The sequence below is a fragment of the Oryctolagus cuniculus genome, unplaced genomic scaffold (assembly GCF_964237555.1).
Source record: "Oryctolagus cuniculus unplaced genomic scaffold, mOryCun1.1 SCAFFOLD_69, whole genome shotgun sequence".
Classification (NCBI taxonomy): Eukaryota; Metazoa; Chordata; class Mammalia; order Lagomorpha; family Leporidae; genus Oryctolagus; species Oryctolagus cuniculus.
Window position 1 is genome coordinate 321,617 of NW_027208355.1, and position 19,272 is coordinate 340,888.

Here is a 19,272-nt window from a genome sequence, read left to right on the forward strand (position 1 = left end):
CCATGTTTCACCCACTGCAATGTAGGGCAGCCACAACTGATGTTCCCATCCAGGCAGTAGACTTACATTCTGAGTATTTATGGAGCCTGAAAATAAATTTTGATGCAATTTTAATTTAGAACCAGAGTGAAAAGTTTAGAATACAGTGAGAGTGGACATGAGTTTTAAGTACTCTTTTTCTTTAGTTTTTTTTTTTTTTTTTGACAGGCAGAGTGGACAGAGAGTGCTTCCTCCTGGTCTCCCATGTGGGTGCGGGGCCCAAGCACTTGGGCCATCCTCCACTGAACACCCAGGCCATAGCAGAGAGCTGGCCTAGAAGAGGGGCAACTGGGACAGAATCTGGCACCCCGACCAGGACTAGAACCTGATGTGCTGGCACCGCAGGTGGAGGATTAGCCTATTGAGCCACGGTGCTGGCTTCTTTAGGGTTTTAAGCTAGTTGACTGAATAATAAAAAAGTATTTAGACAAATATTTCTTCTTAAGTGTTTTTATTGAGTTTTAGAAATCCTGATTAAAACCACTTGCTAGTTAAATATCTTCATTGTCCCAACTTGGAGAAATGAATGTCTAGGTTAAACTCCCATGCAGTGTTGGTTAATAGTTTCTGTAATGCCTTTCAAAAAGCTTATTGACTACATTTTGCCCTATTTGAAAAATTAAATCAATGAAAATGAAAGATAAATTATGTATGTGGGGATTGTCCATAAGAACACCTGTAAAATTTATGATCTGCAATCTCAGTGTGCAAAGTTTTCCTCATTTAGACTGTTTAGCCTTGGCTTTCTTTCCCCTTTATTATGATACATCAGTGTGAATCTTAGAGATTGTCATGCTTTCTCTTGTCCAATGAAAGCTGGGTTAGATTAGCACTTCTCTACATAAGATTCTAGATTCCTGAGTGCTTATTAAGCTAGTTATGGGGGTCTGTGTGCTTGAGTCACAATTTGAAAGAAAATAATTGGTAACTAAAATGTTAACATTATTGTCATTAGCAGTATTACTAAGTATTTTCTTTTTATCTTATTGTTCATTTTATTCTTATTGGCTTTTGATGTTTTGAAAATTTACAGCATAAAACTGGGAAACTATGGACTGTTGTGCATTTGAAGGTCTATATATTTATTTTAAATTTCATGTCTGTGAACAGTGCTAGTATTTCCTTTGCTTTGTTTTTAAGTACAATCAAATTACACAGGGAAGTGACAGCTCGCAATGCATGTACCTGAGTGTAGACAGGCAATCTAAACAGTAAAGTTGGGCACTCTGGGTTTATTGGTAAACAGTGCCAAGTCTATGAGGGAATGGATAACAAACATCTTTAGCTTCCAATCAGTGAAATTTCTGTTTAAAAGTCCAAAATTTGGGGATTGGCATAGCGGTGTGGTGGTTAATGTTGCTGCTTGTAATGCTGGCATCCCATATGGGCACTGGGTTGAATCCCAGCTGCTCCACTTCTGATCCAGCTCCCTGCTAATAGACCTAGGAAAGTGGTGGAAGATTGCTTAAGTACTTGATCCCCTGCATCCACATGGGAGACCCAGAAGCCTCTGGCTCCTGGCTTCAGATTAGCCCATTTCCAGCCATTATGACCATTTGGGAGTGAACCAGTAGATGGAAGATATCTCTCTCTCTCTTCTTCTCTACCTTTGCCTTTCAAATAAATAAATACATCTTTAGGGAAAAAAGTCTGGAAATGAACAAGTGCAGATGTGCTGTGTTATTTATTTTTAGTCATAATGTACAACCTTAAAATAAGAAAGAAAGGACTCTGAATCCTGGATGGTACAGAAAGAACATGGGATTCATAGGAGATTGCTTAGCCTGAACAAGGGCACATTGAGAAGATTTTGGAAATATGGAATTAAAAGATAAGTATTCTTGCAAAAATATTTAAATCCAGGTATAGTTTTTACAGTCCATATTTTCTATCAATTTTTAAGACTCATCATGTCATCCTAGAGCTCCTCATGAAAACACAGTATTATATTTTTCTAATATAAGAATATTCTATGAGCATCACAGTTACCTGATTTCATGAATATTTATTGTAATTTTTCCACATGTCAGACATGTCCTAGAAACAAAGTGGGGGAAGTGACTGGGTCTTTTCTTTGCCCATTCCTTTCATTTAGTCTTGCCCACTCCCTTTAATATTTCATTGACCTACTGGAAACAAAGGCCAGTTGCCCCAAACTCACCTCATTGTCATCTTTTTCTCTGGATTCTCTTAGGTTGTCCTTGAATGTTTTACTCTAGAGCCTGAAAATCCTTCAGAAATGTAGTTTTAAAGCTAAGTTTTACAGGCTTCAGTTAAACATGTTTCACTGGAAGATAATATATCTATGCAGTATGTGAATCACATACTGCATTGCTAGAAGAGTGGGTCTGCCAGATAAAATGCAAGACACACTAATACTGTGTGGAACATCATCAAACCAAAAATAACATTGCCTAGCAGAAATTCAAATTTAACTATGGGCTTCATCTTTCTAAATCTGACCACTTTGTTCAAACAACATATAAAAGCTTTTCAAATTAACTAATGAATTGATGACAAACTGCTGCTTATACTGTATCATGATTAGTCCCCTTTTAACCTAGGGTGTGAGGATATTTTGATATTTGCACTTCCATCAACCAGTTATCTATCAGTCCAATTAGTTATACTTACTATTGTGAAGTCTATATATGTATAGGCTTCACAAAATACTTTTTAAATACAGTTCTATCTGTATTACCACAGTAACATTTTAGGGAAGAGAAAAACTTCCCTTGCCAGCTGTGGCTATTAGTAATTTCAAACTATAGTTTCTAGTTGAAAGACAGGCTCAATGCTTCTATAACAATAATCACTTCTTTATCTTTTCTCGAGTGGCCACAGCTCAAGCACCATGATTCCAAAGGGTAGGATTCCTTGTGTGATGAGACTAGATTGATCACACTATTTGACAAAGTAATTTCATTTCTAGAAGTTTATTCTAAGGAAACAAAAGGAATAGACCACAAAGACATCTACACAGGGTGTTACTTACAGTGTTTCTTGTAATAGCAATCAATCAACAAATAAATAGAAAAACAGAGGACAACATTCACAATGCCATCAGAAATGATTAGCTAAGTCAGTGATGGCACATCCAACCAGATTTGTCTCCTAACTAGATCTTACCATTTATTCTTATGCAGCTACTATCCAGTCTCAGCAAGATAAATGAACTTTCAGAGACTAACAAGCAGAGACTAACAAGAGACCTTGGGGCTTAAAAAAATAGTATAGAATTATGTAATATGTGGAAACATTCTTATTATCAGTATTAAAAACCCCACAGAGAAATGAGTCAGAAATATGAAGAAAATGTAAAACACCAAAGCCAATAAATAGCCATTACACTCTCCCTCATCCTAAGCAGGTGGCTGCAGCCTCCAGGTGGGATTCTCCCAGGAAGACCCGTGGGGAGGCAGGAGGGTCCCAGCAGGTGGTAGGGTCCCACTGGTGAAAGGGTGCAGCCCTGGAGGAGGTCCTTGGCCCCTGAACCCAGGCCTCACCTCTACCATCTGGAGCGGCCTGGAGTTCCCATCTCTGCTGTAAAGATGCTGATTTGTTGCATCTTCTGGGTCCTGTGTGTTGACGGCTATGTGAGCTGTCCAATCAGGCGCGGTGACATCACTGCCACATAATCACACTGGATTGTGACACCACAGAGTTCCAAATTCCTGGAGGAGAGAGGTCCAAGGAGGAGCCTCTGCTGCTTGGAGACTCAGGAGCTAGTGCGGCATCCGCTGTTCTCTGACCTTTTCCACCCAACACAGCCCATCTCATATGCCTGGGAATGGTGAGTGTGTGGGGCCAGGTCACCAGAGTGGGGGAAGGGGAAGCTGGTGGTACCTGCTGGCAGGATGCGGGCTCCAAGAGGGCGTCCCTGGAACCTGTGGGCCCGATCTCGCTGTCCCCATAGCACACTCCTGGGTTCCTTGTGGTCTAGAAGATGCGATCTGCCCTTGTAGGCCCCTTCCCTGTTCAAAGAGATGTCTCAGCCTCAGAGGCCTCTGTGAGGAGCTGTTTCATGGCAGCCCCACGTCTCCCCCAATCGTGCAATGGGGACAGGGCGTAACCATGGAGAAACAGTGCTGTGTGTATGGTGTGCATGCAGTTGAGGAGTTGTCATTTATAGGATTGTCAGTTCCTCTGTTCTTTGTGTGTGGGAAGCAGGGTCTCAGTTTCTAGGACCCGGCCTTCCTGCATAGCTTTCCAGGAAATACCCCATTAGTGTAAATATATGGTTTTACTAAGGAGAAACAGCGTAGTGGGGCCAGGGCTGTGGTGTAGAGGGTAAGCTGCACCTGCAGCGCTGGTATCCAATATGGGTGCCAGTGTGAGTCCTGCTGCTCCACTTCTGATCTAGCTCTCTGCTATGGCCTGGGAAAGCAGAAGATGGCCCAAGTTCTTGGGCCCCTGCACCTGTGTGGGAGACCTGGAAGAATCTCCTGGCTTCTGGCTTCGGATCTACCAAGTTCAGTCCATTGCAGCCCTTTGGGGAGTGAACCAGTGGATGGAAGACCTCTGTCTCTCCCTCTCTGCCTTTGCCTCTCTGTAACTCTGCCAACATTGTAGAATGCCTAATGATTTCTAAAATTTACAAGGAGGTGGAAACTCTTTGAGTTTGTTAAAAGCTTTTCTGTGAGACTGTCAATAAATCTTGAGAAAAGTTCCACTTTATCACATAAAATTAATCCATTTTTAGGGATTATATAAATTGGTTGTTATATATTTCAATTAAGTAGCAAACATAGTAGAAAAATGTCTTGAAAAAAATTCACTCAGCTCATGAACAAGTATACAAAGAAATTCTCCTCTGTCACAAAACAGCAAGTACTAATTTTCCAACCTTAATTTTTCAGAAAGTATAATCTTTAACCCTAGAAGGAGTATAACAATCAGGATGCCTAACTCTATATAGAATTACCACTGTGACATGACCTAAAACAACTCACTTTACTTCTCTGGGACTTAACACTTAGCATCCTCATGTGCAAAATGAGATTTGGATAAGACAAGTTGTACTCAAGATAGACATCAAGGATCTCTCAGATCCAATAGACATCGAGGCTCCCTTAGGCTCCAAAGTGGCACTTTAAGGTATCGGTGAAAATGTAAATCAAAGCTTGCATTCTTATACACACATATATTTTAAACTATTTCTGCAAATTCAAATGTGTACCATACCACTTTTCAACACTTGGGGATAATTAATGCATTAACTCATGATGCTAAGTTGAGTTTGGTGCAGCCTTCTTTTCTTAACAGGTCCAGTAATTCACGCTTTTAGCAAATCTATACCAGATTAAAATGGTTAGGTTTATACAAACCTTTGTTTTAATGCAAGCAATGCCTAAATGTTCATGAAAAATTGAGAGTAGAGACATCATGAGAGCAGGTGCTAGTCAAATGACTCAGTTGAAAAACTTAGCAAAACCTAGTAGTTAAGCAGTGGTACTATTACATATTTTCCCAATATCATGTTGTAGATAAGATTGGTACTTCTTTGAATTTGTGGTTTATTCTTCTCTGACAAGCTGAGTGAGTTTAATTTGTCAGTAGAGAAGTGAAACTGTTGTAAACAGAATTATTGAAGTAATATTAATAATTAGATGAATTTAATTTATCACAGTTTGATACCAAAATATCAGTCTTTTTATAATGGCATTATTAATACCATGTCAATTTCCATTTAAAAGCATTTTTTGTAAACTAATGATGGATTTCTTAAAAAATAATTTATTTGAAAAGTAGAATCATTGAGAGAGAGAGAGAGAGATCCTCCATCTACTGGTCCACTGCCCAAATGGCTGCAGTTGCCTGGTCCCAGCCAGGGCAAAGCCAAGAGCATGAGGCTCCATCAGATTCTCCTGTGTAGGTGGCTTAGACCAAGTACTTAGGCCATCACCATCAGCAAGCTGGGCCAGAAGTGGAGCTGCTGGCCTCTAACTGGCTCTGATTGGATACCAGTATCACATGCAGTGGCTTAACCTGCTGAGCCAGAGGCTAGCCCCAAACTACAAGGAATTTTATCTAAATTGAACTTTTTAAATTATAAAGAATCTGTTAATACTGTGTCTCCCTGTCACCCTGAAAAAAAAAATGAGGCCAGTGTTGTAGCACTGAAGTGTAAGCCACCACCTGCAAGTCCCAGATGCTCCCGCTTCCATTTCAACTCTATGCTACTATACTGGGAAAAGCAGTGGAAGATGGCTCAAGTATCTGGGTTCCCACCACCACATGGGTGACCCAGGTCATCGAGTTCCTGACTCCTGGATTCAGTCAGGTCCAGCCCTGGCTGTTGCAGCCATTTGAGAATATTTAAACCATCAAGATGAGAGACCTTATAATTCATGGAAAAGAAGTATGCTTGTATTTCAAGAAAATTTTGCACCACAATTAACCTACCATTCATTCAATATTTCTTGTTTGATATTGCCTAATTCAAACTAACTCCATATACATGTAAAGAAATACTTTGTTTTTCTAATGTGAAACAATTTAAGATATATTACTCACCAATTTATGCAATGTACTGCTTCCTAATAGCTCCACTTGGCATTTCAAAATGTCAATTCAGGTATTTCTGGATTATAGTTGTATTAATATACTACTTTCAAAGATCATAATATTAGTTGTGATACTAATTTAAATATTTTAATATCCCTTAACCTTATACTACAAGTAAGATGGTGTTTTGAGTTTTTTTTTTATAATTAGATCTATCTATGTATCTATGTATGTATGTATGTATCTATCTATCTATGGGTTACAGTGTGAGATTTTAGTCCCTGGCTACAATATGTACCGATCAAATCAGAGTAAACAACGTTCTCCCTTCTATGACACCACACTTCATGATCAGAGCCTTGGAACACCTTTCTTCCATTTGCTAATAAAGTATGGAATACATTACTGTGGGGGTATAGTCAACCCATCAAGCTATGTAACATTGAAACTCATTCTCATAATCTAACTCTGATTTTGTAGAATTACTCCAAGTAGATTTTACAGATTTTTAATTAATTACTTTGAATGAAAAGGAGACACACAGAAAGATGGAAAGGAAGGAGAATGTGCCCACCCACTGGTTCACTTCACAAATGCCTAATAAAGGTGTGGCTGAGTCAGACCTCAACAACAGTTTAGACATGACACCCCATGCACAAGTGACAAAAACAGAAATAAGGAAGTAGGGCTGCAAAAAGCTAAATAAACAAATTCTGCATACTAAAGAAAAACTGAAAAGAGAAGGTAAGGAATGGGAGAAAATATTGGCAAACCTACTTTTATTAAGGGAGTAATGCAAAGAACATGCAGAGCTCAAAAGCAAATATAATTTAAAAATTGACAAGAATCTGATCATTTTTTCCAATGAAGACATGCAAGCAGCCAACAGGCATTTGAAAAGGAGTTCAGCACTGCTAAACAAGACCACAATGATTATCACCTCAGATATGTAAAAATGGTTATTAACAAAAAGTAAAAAAAGATAACAAGTATAAATTAGATGTGGAAAAAAGAGAACACATAAGTTGTGGAACTGAAAATTGGTATTTGCATTAATGAAAACACTCTGGACAGGCCGGTGTTGTGGCTTAGCTGGTAAAGCCACTGCCTGCAGTGCTGGTACCCCATTTGGGCATCAATTCTCAACATGTAATCTAACTATTCATGTGATTGTCGTCATCGTCTTCTTCTTCTTCTTCTTCTTCTTCTTCTTCTTCTTCTTCTTCTTCTTCTTCTTCTTTTTTACCAACCTGGATGACTGGTCTGTATATTTTAACCTATCTTACCTGTTTTATTATATCTTGCTGTTATTGATATATTTTCTTAAGAATTTTTTTTTGACAGGCAGAGTGGATAGTGAGAGAAAGAGACAGAGAGGAAGGTCTTCCTTTTTGCCATTGGTTCACCCTCCAATGGCTGCCGTGGCTGGTGTGCTGCGGCCTGCGCACCGCGCTGATCCGAAGGCAGGAGCCAGGTGCTTCCTCCTGGTCTCCCATGGGGTGCAGGGCCCAAGGATTTGGGCCATCCTCCACTGCCTTCCCTGGCCACAGCAGAGAGCTGGCCTGGAAGAGAGGCAACCGGGAAAGAATCTGGCGCCCCGACCAGGACTAGAACCCCGTGTGCCAGTGCCGCTAGGTGGAGGATTAGCCTAATGAGCCGTGGCGCCGGCCCCTTATGTAATTTCATTTGTTATATTAAGCCTTACTTGGGATACTTTTATCTCTGCTTATGAATAGGATACTTTTAAAAAACTTAAATTTTATTTTAAGTCCTTGTCCCCTGTTTCATCATTAAAGTAATGTTGATTTTCCAAAAGAAATTTAAAAAGCACTATGTTCCTAAATTTGTATATGTGAAATGTATAAACTATGTATACCTAACATAAACAGTTTCTAGGTAAAAATAAATAAAGTTAAAGAATAATAACAATAAAAATGTTCTCTATTTCACTTTGGTAGATCTGATAAACATAGTTTTGCTTTTTATCCCTTAAAATTTGGACCATTCTGTAAATCCAGACCCAAAATTTTGAGTATGTGACTTTCTTCTTGGGTGATTTCTTGGAATTTTCATAAAATGATTCAGCTTTTTTGGATTCTATAGGAATTTTCATATTTTATGTTATATCTGTTTTTTGGAAACTTAATTTTTAAAACATAGTAGATTTTGTTCTCTATAGTCAAATTTTTATTCCTCAGAATTTCAGGGGTTTGGTGCTGTGGTGCAGTAGGTTAAAGCTCCAGCCTGCAGAGCTGGGATTCCCCATGGGCAACAATTTGTGTCCTGGCTGCTCCACTTCCAGTCCAGCTCTCTGCTATGGCCTGGGAAAGGAGTCGAAGATGGCCCAAGTCCTTGGGTCCCTGCATCCATGTGGGAGACCCGGAAGAAGCTCCTGGCTCCTGGCTTTGGATCAGCTCAGCTCTGGCTGTTGCAGTCATTTGGGGGAGTGAACCACAGGTTGGAAGTTCTCTTTCTGGCTCTACCTTTCTCTGTAACTCTAAAAAATAAAATAAATATTAAGAAAATAGAATTTCACACATTTCTCTTAGTATCTTGGTAAAAGCTATAACATCTACAAAAAATAATTCTATTTTCCCAGAAACCTTTGATTTAAGGAATATAAACTGCATACATTTCATAATTACAACTTTAGGAACATGGTGATTCTTCCCACTGTAACCACCCTCCCACCCACACTCCCTACCCTCTTCCTCCTTCCTCTTCTCTTGATGCGGAATGCCTTACATAGCAAGGGTGAACATTTAACCTGCTTGGCCCTAGCTGGTTTCTGTTCAGACACTTCAACTCTGTGTATTTATTAATATGCCCTTTTTATGATCAAACTTGTGTCAGAACAACAAATTATATATTCACCTAATAGTGACAGTCATGAGATAAATTTCTATTTCCTTGTCTCCTCTATTAGGCTGTAGTTGGAGGGTAGAAATATTATTTATTTACTTTGCATATCCTCATTTATTCATTCAACTAAAAGACTGACTCTGTCAAGATGCTGAGTTTTAGTATCAAAGCAAATACGTTCCTTGTCCCCATAAAGTTTACAGTCTGGCAAGAAAGAGCAATCTACCCAAAGAATATTGTCTGACATAGTAAATACTGGTGTGAAGTCAGTGGATAAAGATTTAAGCATTCCTAATCCAGCACGAATGCTAATCAGAAACAGAAGTCCATGTTACCTAGTTATCCACTTGCATTTCTGCTTGAAAAATAAAACATACCAAAAACACACAAATACCTAGGAATGCATAATATTTATATGCTATATCTTGATATTAAAAATAAGAAAAATAACCATGAAATAATAGCAACTTTGAATCTCCTTTCTTTTCTAGACACGTTGTAATCCTACATGTTTCTCTATAGTGTAAATTATTTTTGTAGGTACTCTTTGTCTCTCTCACATTTTTTTCTCTATGAGAAATCTGAGATTTTAGAAACTGAGCCACAAGGCAAATAAACAATTTCTTAAACCAGTATTATATTTTCATTTGTTTTTTATAAAAGATTTATTTATTTATTTGAAAGTCAGAGATACACAGAATAGAAGAGGCAGAGAGAAAGAGAGAGAGAGAGATCTTCCATCTTTTGGTTCACTCCCAAATTGGCTGGAAGGGCTGGAGCTGTTCCCATCAGAAGCCAGGAGCCAGAGCTTCTTCCAGGTCTCCCACGCAAGTGCAGGGGTCCAAGGACTTGGACATCTTCCACCACTTTCCCAGGCCATAGCAGAGAGCTGGATCAGAAGTAGAGCATCCAGGATTCAAACTGGCACCCAATATTGAGTGCTGGCACTGCAGGCGGTGGTTTTACCTATTATGCCACAGCACTGGCCCCTTGATTTTTTTTTTTTTTGACAAGCAGAGTGGACAGTGAGAGAGAGAGACAGAAAGGTCTTCCTTTTTGCCATTGGTTTACCCTCCAATGGCCGCTGTGGCTGGCACGCTGAGGCCGGTGCGCCGCACTGATCCTAAGGCAGGAGCCAGGTGCTTCTCCTGGTCTCCCATGGGGTGCAGGGCCCAAGGACTTGGGCCATCCTCCACTGTACTCCCAGGCCATAGCAGAGAGCTGGCCTGGAAGAGGGGCAACCAGGATAGAATCCGGAGCCCCGACCGGGACTAGAACCCAGCGTGAGGCGCCGCTAGGCAGAGGATTAGCCTATTTCTATTGAGCCATGGCACCAGCCTCCTTGATTGGTTTTTAGCTTAGACTTTTAAATGATATTGCTATGGGAAATTTTTCTAAACACTTTGCACCAGTTTTTGCTATGTAAACTCCATGTAATACTATTCCCAGAATTAAATAAGGTATAAATGATATGATGTAAGCCATTTAGCCCCTTAACCTGCCTCCCTGAATACTCAGCTCTGTTAGCTCTGTGTCCCATTCCTTTTTTGTCTCTGTACTTGGTGAATTAAAAGACTGTGTAAAGTGATTTGAAAAGAACTAAAAGGGGTCAGCACTGTGGCACTGCTGCCAATTGGGGAGTGAACCAGCAGGTGGATGACCTCACTCTCTACCTCTCCTTCTCTGTGTAACTCTGACGTCCAAATAAATAAATAAATATTAAACAAAAGAACTGTAAACATCAGTAAAACACAAATAAAAAAGGAATTCTCAAAACTGGATGTTAAACCATGCCTTCTACACCTCTGTTAAAAGTTACATTGTATTCATAGGCATCCATGATTTGGGAGAAGTTTCCAGGAACAAGGCAGTAAATAAGATTTTTCTGGAAGAGACAGAGGTTATGAGGGAGCCAGGATTTGGGGTCAGTAGCAGCAGTGGGTGTCACTCTGTAAATTCTAATTCAGGAAAGGAAGAACAGCAACTGATCCTTGAGATTTTGGGGTGGGAAGGACAGGAAGGAGGGACTTAACAGAAGCAAATGCCCTCTGGTGGTGGGCACCCACCCCAGCCTGTAGCCCTTGGAGAGGGCCAGCTGGTGTCTCTGGGATGCTGCGGCCTGGACTTCATTTCCCAGAGTCCCCAGGAGCTCTGACGTAATCTGCGTTCCAAATGCCTGTGCGCATGCGCGTTCTAGTGCCTGCCTGTGGGGCTCTGAGTTGGAGCAGAGGGAGTTCATTCCCAAATCAGGGTCAGCCCTGAGGGCTGTGCTGCTCCTTCTCGGGCATTTACTGCCTCTCCTGCTCTGCACGTGCAATCCCAGGCAGTTTCCGAGCGCTCACCCCGAGTCTGCCTCCTGCTGCTGCTTCCCTCTTCATCATCCGCCTGTGAGTCCCACGTGCCAGGGACTCTCTGCCCCGCACTCCCCGCTTCACTCCTCGTGGGTCCAGAAGAAAGGGTACCTGCTCCCGGGACTTGCTGCAGCAGGTTTGGGGTACAGGAAGGGGCGGGGATGCGTGTGTGGGAGGATGGGTGCTAGGGTGGCTGGAGACCCACAGTGAGGCTCACTTCTCAGCGATCATGGCAGCTTTCCCTGAGGTTAGAGCTGGAATGCTCTAGGGATGCTGCGGCCTGGACTCCATTTCCCAGAGTCCCCAGGAGCTCTGGCGTAATCTGCATTCTGAATGCCTGTGGGCGTGGGTGTGCTTGTGTCCGCCAGGGCTGTTCTGTCTCCCACCTCTGCTTCCCAGGCTCCCAGTGCCCGGCCTGTCCCCTGCAGAACATCACTGAAACTGTTCCTAAGGTGCTTTATTTAGTGGTTACAGGAGAGAGAGGGCAGCGGTCTGGGAACCTGCACACCCAGGGCAGCTGAGAGCACAGGGAAGCAAGGCAGGGAGACTTCCACTCTCCAGTTAAATAAGCCCGGTTCGCACTGCACTTGGTCTCAGAATGCAGTCTGAGCCGGGCCTCCTGCTGTTTCCTGGGATGGTTCCTGTGGGGTGGGGCTGCATGGCCTTCAGCTGAGAGCCTGGGGCAGCAGGGGGTGGGGGTGGGGGTGGGAAGGAGGGTCTGACTAGGCTCTGCCCCACTGCTCTCATCCTGCACCTCATCTTCCTGGTGGGGGTCCCTGTGGACACACCTGCCTGGTGTGGCCCTGAGTGTTCAGCTTTCTCCCAGAGGGAGCAGTGTGAAGCGTGTGCAGTAGCTTTGTGCATTGATCCCATTTCTGTATTTAATTATCAGATTTTCCAATCTGGAATTTGAGGCTGTTACAGAAACCTGGGGTGGGAAAAACTCCCTTCTTTCAAACAGGCACAAAGAGAGTGGAGGACCCAAGGGGTTTGTATTGATGGCCCTGGGCTCAGCTGGAATGATTTCCTGAGAATTAAGCCTAAATTCAACTTTTACAATATTTATAGGATCATCAGCATCATACCTCAGCTGTTACAGTACTGGTGGGTTTAAATGCAGCCTACATGACTTAGGACCACATTTCCAAAGGTCGGTGGGTCCAGTATGTTTGTAAAAGAGATGCCAGGGACAGATTTATGAGGAAAGATTTATGACTGGAGTTTACAGAAGCAGAACTTAGGACATCTTCCCTCCCTAGACAAGATTTCAGTGGGCAGCTGTTTCACTCGTTAATTGTGAGCATCCACTTTTCAAGGTTTGTGTTGGATGGGGTCCACTGCTCTTTCTTTGTCTCAGGTTGTGGCTGTATTTCTTCTACAAGGCCATGGAATCATAGCTGATGATTTCTTTGGCTGCTTTTCATTTTCTGTCCTCAGCTTTTTTTTTTTTCCCCTGTTAGCAAGGCTGTCAACTGTTTTACCTGCCCGGATCCCTTTGTAAAGTGAGAAGTGAACTAAAATTAATGCCAGTCTACCGTGTTGTCAATAACTGGAGCTATGTTTTTAAAGAATTATTTATTCATTTGAAAGTCAGAGTTAAAAAGAGAGAAGAGAGGCAGAGAGAGAGAGACATCTTCCATCCCGTGGTTCACTTCCCAATTGGCAGTAACAGCCGGTGCTGTGCTGATCTGAAACCAGTAGCCAGGAGGTTCTTCTGGGATGGAGCTATTTTTTAAAATAATTATTTGAAAGGTAGAGTTACAAAATAGCAGAAGCAGAGATAGATGGCTGGAGCTGTTTTGATCCAAAACCAGGAGTCAGGAGCTTTGTCCAGGTCCTTTAAGTGGGTGCAGGAGATGAGGGATTTGGGCCATCTTCCCAGGCCACAGCAGAGAGCTGGATGGGAAGAGGAGCAGCCAGGATCCCAACTGGCACCCCTGCTGACACTGCAGACAATAGCTTTACCCACTATGCAACAGTGCTGCCCACTAACTGGAGCTCTTTTTTTTTTTTTTTTGACAGGCAGAGTGGACAGAGAGAGAGAGACAGAGAGAAAGGTCTTCCTTTTGCCGTTGGATCACCCTCCAATGGCCGCTGTGGCTGGCGCGCTGGGGCCAGCGCATCGCGCTGATTCGAAGGTGGGAGCCAGGTACTTTCTCCTGATCTCCCATGGGGTGCAGGGCCCAAGGACTTGGGCCATCCTCCACTGCACTCCCAGGCCACAGCAGAGAGCTGGCCTGGAAGAGGGGCAACCGGGATAGAATCTGGTGCCCGGACCGGGACTAGAACCTGGTGTGCTGGCGCTGCTAGGTGGCGGATTAACCTATTGAGCCATGGCACCAACTTAACTGGAGCTCTTTTAATCTGAGTTTGCATAAAGTGGAGAATTATAGCATCATGAATACAGATTAGTAACAGTTTTCCTCTGCCCAGTACTTTACAGTTCCCCAGTGATCCACTGAGAATCTTATATTCCATGCTGTGTAATTAAGAAGGCCAGTTACTTGTCTTATTTTGGTTTCTGTGTTTAAACCCATGACATTTTTGACATGGGAGGATATTAGTTCTATGTTTTCATAGAGACTGGTCTGTGGAAGCATCTCTAGAAGTTATAACTGTGAGAGTGGTAAGAAAGAAGAGGGGAAGAAATAAGTACCCCTTACCCCCCACAGAGATGTCCACATAGTAGAGTAGAAGATGTGCCCTTGAAAACTTGCTGACTTTATGTGAGAAACTGTGTTTGAGTGCTTCACATGTTCTGATAGAAAGGTATTGCCACCAGGCTGCTACTTTATTTATTTTTTGGATTTATTTATTTATATGAAAATCAGAGTTACACAGAGAGAGAAGGAGAGGTAGAGAGAGAGAGAGAGAGAGAGAGGCCTTCCATAGGATTCATTCCCCCAATGGCTTCATTGTTGTGAACTTTGCTCAGTTCCTAGCCTATACCTTTCCTTTAACATAGTACTTTGCCATATAGTAGCCCATGAAAACTGCAGACTGCATAAATGAATGACTATTTTGAGGGTTGTGATTTTTTAGAGGAACACCATGAGACAGAAGGAATAAAACAAAACAAAAGTATCCTCAGTATATAGAAGGTATACTGTTTTTGGAAGCCACAGAAAAGAGGGAGAAGAAGGAAAGTAGTGAGATGGAAAGTTTGTGGCAAAGGTAATAGGCACTGGTCAAGAATTTAACAAACTCATCAGGAAAACATTAAGGCTTCCTTACTTTCATGTAGACTCTGCCCTCTAGTGTTGAACAGGGTCCTCTAAACCCACTTGTTGCACAAATGAAAACCCAAGGATTGTCTTCTCCCCGAGATGGAGTCTGCTATTGGTTTTGATTTACATTTCCCTAATGGCTAGCAACATTGGGCATGTTCATATATGTCTTGACCATTTAGATTTCTTCTTCTGAGAAACACCTATTCTGATCATTGCCCATTTCTTAACTGTACATTTTGCTTCTTGTTTGGGGATTTTACAGTTCTGCATATGTAAGTTCTGCCTATCAATCTTTTGTCATATTCAGAGTTTTCAATGTTTTCTGCCATTCCGTTCATTGTATCTTCACTGTGATGATACTTTGTTGTGAAGATGTATCTTAATTTGATAGTCTGTGTAGTTATAAGATTTTCAATTTTCTAAAATTACATAAATATTCTAAAAGAACTGTGAGCAGAAAAAGAAGTCACATCGTAGACTGTTTTAAAGTAGATCTTTCCAAGCTCTAGTTGATACATATTCATATTCTGAGTAAAGTAATGGAACAATTTGGATAGGAAATAAAAGTTGAACAACAGATGCATTATAAAGTATTCTACTGAGCTGTTAACTCTGTTAGAAAACTTCAAGAATATTGAGCAAATTTACAAAGAATAAAGCTAAATATCTTTCATAACTCATCAGATCCTGTGCTATTTCCCGAGGGCTGCTTTAACAACATAGCACAAACTGAGTAACTTCCACAGCAGAAATGTGTTGTCTCATTGTTCGAGAGGCCAGAAGTCCAAATTTGTATGTTTTTATTTTTGTTACTTGTGCTTTTGGAATCTTACCCAAAACTGTTGTCGATGCTAATGCTTTACAGTTTCTCCTATGATTACTTAGTTTTGGTTTTATATTTAGACTTTTAATTCACCTTGAGTTGCTTTTACATAGTGTATGAGGTGTTGGGGTATATTTTCAGGCTTCTACATATGGATAATCACTTTCCTCTAGACCATTTGCTAAAGGGATTCTTCTTTTTCCTGTCTGTTTTATTTCCTTTGTTAAATGTGAGTTGCCTGTAGAAACATCTGTTTATTTTGGCTACCTATTTTCCATTGAACTATGTGTCTGTTTTTACAACAGTGCTAACACTGCTTCTATTTTTTTAAAAATTGATTTATTTATTTGAAAAGCCAGACGCTTCTTCCAAGTCTCTCATGTGGGTGCCAGCACCCAAGAACATGGGCCATCTTCCACCAATTTCCTAGGTGCATTAGTAGGGAGCTGGATTGGAAGTGGAGCACCTGGTCTCCTAGCAGCATCATATGGGATGCATGCCCAGCAGGTCAAGGCTTTAACCCATTGCACCACAGCACCAGCCCCTTCCTTATTTATTTCTGCAGTGATCTTTCATTATTCATATTTTTCTACTGCCCTGCAACTTGACTCATTCTTGTTTTTTTCTGGGTCCTGGGGAATGATGGTAGGTTGCTTCTGGGATATGTTTGTTTACGTTAGTAGATACTTGGTAATCTAAAGTCATAGTTTTTAGTTTCCATATGTCTCTGCTAATCATGAGGACCTTCTAGATGACTGCAGAAAATGCTGGCAGAAATGAGGATGTATTAATTTGCTAACAATATACCACAGATAATGTGATTTAAATCATGGAATTTTACTTCTGAGGGTTGTGGAGGTTGAAACTACAAAATCAAGGTCCTAATAGCCTTGATTTTTCCAGAAGCCTATAAGCAGATATTAAAAAGAGAATTAGAAAGAATGACAACAAAATCTACAGGTAGCTATATTTATGTATATATGTATGATATTCAATATTAATAGTTGCTAAAAGAAGAATACTGATGTGTGGGAAATAAAAGCTAAACCTTACCTTACAATATTGCAGCCTCGTCTACATGAAAGATGTCTTCCTAAAATCTTTCACTGGCACACACTGTGGCATAGTAGATTAAACCTCCACCTGCAGCACCAGCATCCCATGTGGGCACCAGTTTGAGTCCCTGCTTCTGCATTTCCAATCCAGCTCTTTGTGAATGGCCTAGGAAAGCAGTGGAATATGGCCTGAATGCTTGGGCCCCTGCACCCACATGGGAGACCTGGAGGAAGCTGCTGACTCCTGGCTTCTGGCACCTGGCTTCAGATTGGCCCAGCTCCAGCTATTGTGGCCACTTAAGGGGTGAACCAGTGGAAAGAAGACGTCTCTTTCTCTTCCTCTCTATATCTGTAACTCTGCCTCACAATAAATTAATAAATTTTTCAAAAACCTTTCATATTTTAAATTTCTTACTTTTAAAATATTTATGTATTTGAAAGTCATAGTTGCACAGAAAGCGGAGAGATTGGTCTTCCATCTAACATTCACTCCCTAATTGGTCACAACTGCTGGAGCTGTGCCAGTCCAAAGCCAGGAGCCAGGAGCTTCTTTCAGGTCTCCCAGATGGATGCAGGGGCCCAAGGACTTGGGCCATCTTCTGCTGCTTTCCCAGGCCATAGCAGAGGGCAGGATCAGAAGTGGAGCAGCCGGGTATCGAACCAGTGCCCATATGGGATGAAGGTGCTTCAGACCAGGGCGTTAACCTGCCCTGCTACAGCGCCAGCCCAACACTTTAAATTTCTGATACTCTAAACTAGCTCAGAAATACATTACATGCAGTAAAGACACATTCAAAAATTATAAATTTAGTGCATTGTAGCAGAAATTTTAACAAATACTTGTGATTTTCTCAGCATTATATACTAAATTAATGACATCATGAGTCATTGTCAGAGTTTTAGCTCTTTGACAGCCACTTATAATACTTTTTCAAATTTATTGCTAGTGTGTTCTTTTCAACACATGCCCTGGATTTTACCAGTTTAATGAACATGGAGTTGCCTATTATAGGATTTGCATTTTAATGCATTTTAATGGCACATGTAATCAATATCTGAAAAGCCTCCAACACATAAATAATAACATGAATCAGGTTTTTTTTTTTTAAGATTTATTTATTTGAAAGTCAGAGTTGTACTGATAGAGGAGACGCAGAGAGAGGGAGAGAGACAGAGATAGATAGAGAGGTCTTCCATCTGCTGGTTTACTCCCAGTTGGCCGAAGCCAGGAGCCAGGAGCTTCTTCTGGGTCTCCCACATGTATTCAGGAACCCAAGGACTTGGGCCACCTTCTATTGCTTTCCCAGGCCCTAGCAGAAAGCTGGATCAGAAGTGGAGCAGCTGGGACTTGAACTGGCACCCATATGGGTTGCCAGCACTGCAGGCAGCAGCTTTACCTGTTATGCCAAAGTGCCGGTCCCACATTGCATCTTTTTAAGATGATACAGGTGTAAGTTCATGAGAAATTATTAGCATAGTAGGAGCCGACAGATATAGATGATTCAGGATGCCTTATTAGGAATGGTGATGCTGATTTTCTTATAAAATAAATAAATATAAAATCAAACATGGTCAGACATAAATGAAGACTAAATTTTATTAGTGGTGATCCAGAAAACACTGATCAGGTCTTTTCCTTCTAGTGTTGAGTTTATATTTTAAAATTCATTTTAAGTGAACAAATTTCATGTAATTTATATATATAGATTTAAGAGCAAAATGATACATCCTACTCTATCTTCCTTTGCCTCATACTTCCAACTCCCTCCTTCTTGTTTTATTTTCTTTTAATTTTTACAACTGCATGCTTTGAGTTTATTTTAGAATCACAAGCTTTAACCTTCTACAAAATAAAAAAAATCAGCACGTAGTAGCAGAAATATCAATGAGTATATTTTCTATACTCTATCAAAGAGTACAGAAAAGGGCTATGAACAATACTCAAATCTCAAAATATCAATTTAACTCAGATGCTACTTTTTGTTGTCTATATATTAATTACCACCAATCAGAGAAAACATATGGTATTTGTCTTTTGGGGACTGGCTTCTTTCATGAAGCATAATTGTTTCCAGTTGCATCCATTTAGTTGCAAAAGATAGGATTTCATTCTCAATTATGGCTGAATAGTATTTTACACTGTATATATAGCTCATATTCTTTTTCCAGTCACCAGCTGATGGACATCTGGTTTGATTCCATGTTAGCTATTGTGAATTGAGCTGTCATAAACATGAGGGTAAAGATAATGCAAGCATATTCGATTTCATTTCATTTGGATAAATTCCCAGGAGTGGGATGGCAGGATCATGTGGTACATCTGTTTTCAGATTTCTGAGGAACTTTTATACTGCCTTCCGTAATGTCTGTACTAGCTTCATTCCCACCAACAGTGGGTTAGGGTA

The 19,272-nt window shown here is 41.0% G+C and overlaps 1 protein-coding gene across 1 annotated transcript in view; it reads left to right on the forward strand.

The window, feature by feature from the left end:
• Window positions 1-7,877: 7,877 nt before the first annotated feature.
• LOC103346293 (zinc finger protein 585A) overlaps window positions 7,878-19,272 on the forward strand; it is a 63,092-nt gene continuing 51,697 nt past the window's right edge. Inside the window, 2 exon segments of the mRNA XM_070067836.1 lie at window positions 7,878-11,795; window positions 13,782-13,897. Of these exon segments, the coding sequence (XP_069923937.1) occupies window positions 13,847-13,897 (51 nt within the window). The 5' untranslated portion in view covers window positions 7,878-11,795; window positions 13,782-13,846.